Source organism: Montipora foliosa, chromosome 3, assembly GCF_036669935.1.
Source record: "Montipora foliosa isolate CH-2021 chromosome 3, ASM3666993v2, whole genome shotgun sequence".
NCBI classification, from domain to species: Eukaryota; Metazoa; Cnidaria; class Anthozoa; order Scleractinia; family Acroporidae; genus Montipora; species Montipora foliosa.
Window position 1 is genome coordinate 2,676,018 of NC_090871.1, and position 5,000 is coordinate 2,681,017.

The window sequence follows — 5,000 nt, forward strand, 5'->3', positions numbered from 1 at the left end:
ATGTTAACGTTACTTGTTGCAGTACATGTAGATGTCGTTTGCGCAGTCTGTTCAGATGACTTCTTGGCCACAGCTTGTTTCGAATTATTGTTCCCTCCACTCTTTGACCCCGAACTTTTATTTTGTTCATTAATTTTTGCAAACTGCTTTGTGTTATTCTTTTTCCTCGATCCTTTCTTAGGTCCTCTTTTCTTTGGAACTGTTTCCTTTTCAGATGCAAAATTGAGTGCACGCACATAAGGAAGAGTTGAAGTGATTAAGGCGGGCTGATTTACCAGTGACTGCCTGCAAGGAAGCTTCTCACCGATGAGATATCTATTCGGGGAAACCTCAGCCTTCTTTGGCGGTGTATCGGAAACAAATTGCTCTGATACAGGAATGTTTGTTGAATAACTAGGCTCCGTGGGTGCTGATTTCGTAGGAGTCTTCTTCGGAGGACTTCCTGCCAGTAAGAGCAAGGCATCCGTGACAATATTGGTGGCTGAGGGAAAAGATACAATTTACTTCATCAGTATGCGTGACATGAACATTAGGACATCAGAAACATAAGGGTCAACATTCAACATCTCCTTTAATTCAGTTGTGACAATGCCCTCTTTCCACAATTTCGGTTCTAGTCGAATAGCACGACACTAAAATAGTGTTTCATGGCCTGAGTGACCAATAATGGTAAACAAATCCTTTTATCGCCTGTACTGTAAAAAAATGTAAATGCCTTGTTTGGGGAGGAAGTGTACTTAGCTTTTAAGCTAGTTAAACGACACTCTACTTAATGAATCTGAAATTGGCCATTCAAATAAAACATAACATGGTGAAACTACGAAAATGGCAGTACGGCAACCAAGTCGCTATTTACAAAGAGTGGTGGGAATTAACTTAGATACATGTACAACTGCTGCATTCAATAACAGGGTTAAATACCAGACACCTCCGGCCTGATCAACAATAATAAATATGTCACAACAACAGCACAGGTGCACTTTCCTCCCATGGCATCGTCAAATATTTATCCTGACAAAAGAATTCAGGATGAGACCCATATTGATCAAAAGGTCTAGAATCACTAAGAATACAGCACAAACCTGATAAATGTAAATTGGAGGACGAAGAATTTGCAAGGTGCAGCTGCTGGTTTGACGCTTGGAGTGTGCTATTTCCATTGCTGACCTCAGGCACAGAATTTGGTGTATCTAGGTGACTGTTTGGTGGTCCTGCGGGCATAAGAAAGTTAACTGTATTTAAGTATTACATGTACTTGTGACAAGAAAACATTAACCACAAGTCTGTCAGTGAATGCACTTCTACCATGCAGCAGTTACAATGTATATGAAAGAGAAATAATAACTTATTTTTCTGAGATGAAAGAGCATGATCCACTGATTAGAGTGCTATGTCCGAGCACTGCTATTTTCACCATAGTTTAAAGGCAGTTTATACTCAGTCATTTATACTTCTTATGTATTTCTCTGATCGTGAATGGGTGGTATCCTGAGAATCTCGAAATCTGACTGGCCGGGGGAGCAGGCAGAATTTTCCCTATTCTCTTGAACACGGCCATGGTAACCAAGAGTGCTAAGTGACGAGGGAAGCTGCGAATTTAATGAGTGAAGTTTCAGTAAGTGCCTTAATCGTTTTTTGCCGCTTGTTGCACTTTCTGTCAAAATTTAAAATTTTATCATACTTTTGTTGACACCTTGATGAGAAAATGTATAAAATAAAATTACGACTTTCCAATTTTTCCTAGTAGTTCCTCCTACTCTTTAAAAATATAATTTAGAAGTAAATAAAAAGGTTATTTAATGCCCTAGTCGGTCTGTATAGGGAGAAACTGTTTCCTCAGTCTCGGCTGAGGGCCGTACTCAAGCCTTCGGGCATAGTTTTTTCCTATGCAGACGTCCCAACCAGTGAATAACATACATACACCGTCTGTGTTTCATACCAAGTCCAAAGTCATAGTTTAAATCTTCTTTCCATTTTACATTACCTGTGCTAACAGCACACACAGAGAGAGAGAGAGTGAATGAGCATTGATTTGCATACACTTCCAGGCAGATAAAAGAAGAACAATCAGTTCTTTTCATAAGGTTACATGTACCTTGTGGATTCAACTCGGATGCCAGCTGAGAGGACAGAGATTTTTCAGATGCAAGACTTGCGTTAACAGGTATGATTGGTAACTGCTCTGCATTTGGGTCTGTTGCACATGGCAATGCATCCAATGCATCTGTTTTTAAGTAAAGTTAAATTGGGCAGTTGTTGGCCATTAAAATCAGTTTCTACTAATGCATTATTGTTGTATATATGTGCATAAGCAACACATGCCAGATATTTTTTTTCATTAGCACCTTCTGTCTAATAAGCAACAACACGCTGGCATTCGTTTGTGCTTATGCTTATCACACAAGTGCAAACTTATAGACTACAGGCTGGCAAATACGAAAGACCAAGGCTGCTGCCTAAGAAAATTTTAAAGGGGCCCTCAGAGCTAAACGCTGAGAACTTAGGAGCCCAACATAAAGTACATGTACATGTATGGAGTGAAAGGTGTTGCTGTGAAAAATTAAGGCGCCCAGAGCTATTCTTTGGGAGCCCCAGGGTTCCTGTTAGGCAACAGCCTTGAAGACGTTAAACAAGTTTTGCGCTTTCAAGTTATTTATTTTCACACAGCAACTAAAAGTGGTGTAAGCAAGAATCACACATTAAAGTTTGGTGGTGTGTGAAAGAGTATCCACAGGGCTGAAGAGTGTTGCCAAACTTACCCTAACCTTTCACCTAACATTTTAATAAGATAATAATCTTATTACCTAAAAAAATTGTTTGAAATGGCAGACAGGTATGTGTACTTTGTGGAAATAAGAACTTGGGAGAATAAATTAATAACAAAATATGAGAAGTAAAATGTAAATTACCAAGTCCAAAACATGAGAACAGTACATCAAATGCGGGGTCTGCCTGCATCAGATCCATAATTTCTTTCACAGGGATATCACCTCCACAACCCTTGCAACAAAAAGAAAAGACAGCATCACAAGACAGCTAATACAATATTTGTTGAGCAAACTTACTGCAAATTTTTGCAGCTGACTTCCTGCACCAGGCTAGCATAATGTCAATAATTCTTTAAGATGTCAAGACAGTGCCATCACAATCACTGTCCAAACTGGTTGAAAAACCTTGGAGATACATGTAAGAGCTGCCAGAATTCCACTGGCTGATTCATTTGCATAACCTCTCCAACAATGGTCATAAAATATATAAAAAAAGGAAAGGAACTTTATTTAAGTGTCTAATCTTCTAGCGCCGTAGGGCACTAATCGGGGACACTGTAAATTGAAATTAACAAGTTAATGCAAATCAAATGAAATGTTGGTTTTTGAGGAGAGGGGAAAACTAGATTACCCGGAGAAAAACCTCTCGGTGCAGAGTAGAGAACCAACAAACTCAACCCACATATGACGCAGAGTCTGGGAATTGAACCCGGGCCACATTGGTGGTAGGCGAGTGTTCTCACCACTGCGCCATCCCTGCACCTCCGTAATGTAAATTATATGTTAAATTGAAAATTATACTGAAAGGAGGAATGAAAAGAGATGGTTACCAGCCAACCCTATTGCGGAATAAGAATACATGTAGTGTCTTTGATGATTAAACACAGGGCGTTATGTTTGGCACTTTGAAGCAACAAGGATAATAAAGATATGTTTAACATCCACTCAAAAACTGTCCCCATTCAATCCACTGACTCCTGTGAGTGGAACTCTGTCTAATACCAGACGATTTTACTCGTCAGTGGGGACGGTCAAGGGCTGTTGAGGTGTCAATGGGTTAAAATAGCATGTTAAAGGTGTTTGAAAATTTTAATGTGAAATATCTCCATAAAAAACGAAGGATTTCTAACTTCTATTCCACATATTCCTATTCCTGAATACAGTCAATCGAACGCACCCAAGTAACAATAGACAGGATAGCAGTGCCTAGAGTTGTTCAAAGTTCTTACACCACATTGCTTTTTGCTCTTAAATACAACCACTTGCCTATCTGAAATGATATACTTGTCCTTACCTGGTTTGTTGCCAATGGAACATCTTCACTGCTGGCCTCAGTTGTTGTCATGCTTTGTGTGGAGTCCAGGATACTAGGGCTGTCATCATTGGGAGTCTGTGTTCTTGTGCTACAAAAATCCACTTAATATATTAAGGATGGTGAGCATTATCAAAGGTCTTTTTGCACGGTTTACTGAATGTGCGGGAAAAGCAGGTCTTAACAAGCGCTATTGAAATCCAAAAAGAAAACTGGGGGTAACCACACATTTTTCGAAGATAATTAATCAGCAATATTTGTAAAAAGCTTTAAAATACAAAGCAATGTATGGCATTCTTTTCCTAATTGAAGCTGAAAAATGCATGGTTACCCAAATTTTCTTTTTGGATACCAAGAGCACTTACAAGTTCTGCTTTCTCTGCATAGTTTTGAACTGTGCAAAAATATCCCTGTATTAGTAAGCACCACCCATAGGAAATCCAAGTATCTTGAGATGCGCAGAACATAATTATGAGCAATAATAGTAGGCACCATCCTTAAGACACACATGTATGACTTCAAATTAATGCTAGTCTGCTTTGTAGTCCATTTGAGGTTGCCCAGCACATGTGAAAAGGTGGCTCTGGGAATGGGTGACCATTAAAGCCACAAAGTAAAAAACCACAGCTTGGTTTAGGAGGTTTTCTTAGTTTATGTTTTGCCATTGCTAACAACTCGAGGCATAAAACAAAATGATTTCTTCTACCTGCCATTTAATTTTCTAGTTTCATGGATTCGCGCACAGTTGTACAAGTCCTGTACTTCTCGCAAATTTTTCCAAAATGCATAGACCTCTTTCAAAATGGCAGCCGCATAAAATATTCTTTTGTTCTAATGCTAATAAGCCTTTCTAGCCTCACTACGACGAGCAAATTTCAAAAGAATATTTGTTTCAAAATGAGGGCAGAAGGTCTAATTAA

General features: G+C 39.0%; 1 protein-coding gene across 3 annotated transcripts in view; it reads right to left on the reverse strand.

Moving 5' to 3' along the window:
* The window catches only part of LOC137996444 (uncharacterized), a 40,447-nt gene that overhangs the window by 5,361 nt on the left and 30,086 nt on the right, over positions 1 to 5,000 (reverse strand). For all 3 annotated transcript variants that reach the window (XM_068841863.1, XM_068841862.1, XM_068841864.1), the window contains 5 exons: positions 4,063 to 4,171; positions 2,910 to 3,000; positions 2,096 to 2,224; positions 1,083 to 1,211; positions 1 to 481 (listed from right to left, as the gene is read on the reverse strand). The exon at positions 1 to 481 is cut by the window's left edge and continues 1,138 nt beyond it. In XM_068841863.1, coding sequence (XP_068697964.1) covers positions 1 to 481; positions 1,083 to 1,211; positions 2,096 to 2,224; positions 2,910 to 3,000; positions 4,063 to 4,171 — 939 coding nt within the window. The remainder of the gene's footprint in view (positions 482 to 1,082; positions 1,212 to 2,095; positions 2,225 to 2,909; positions 3,001 to 4,062; positions 4,172 to 5,000) is intronic.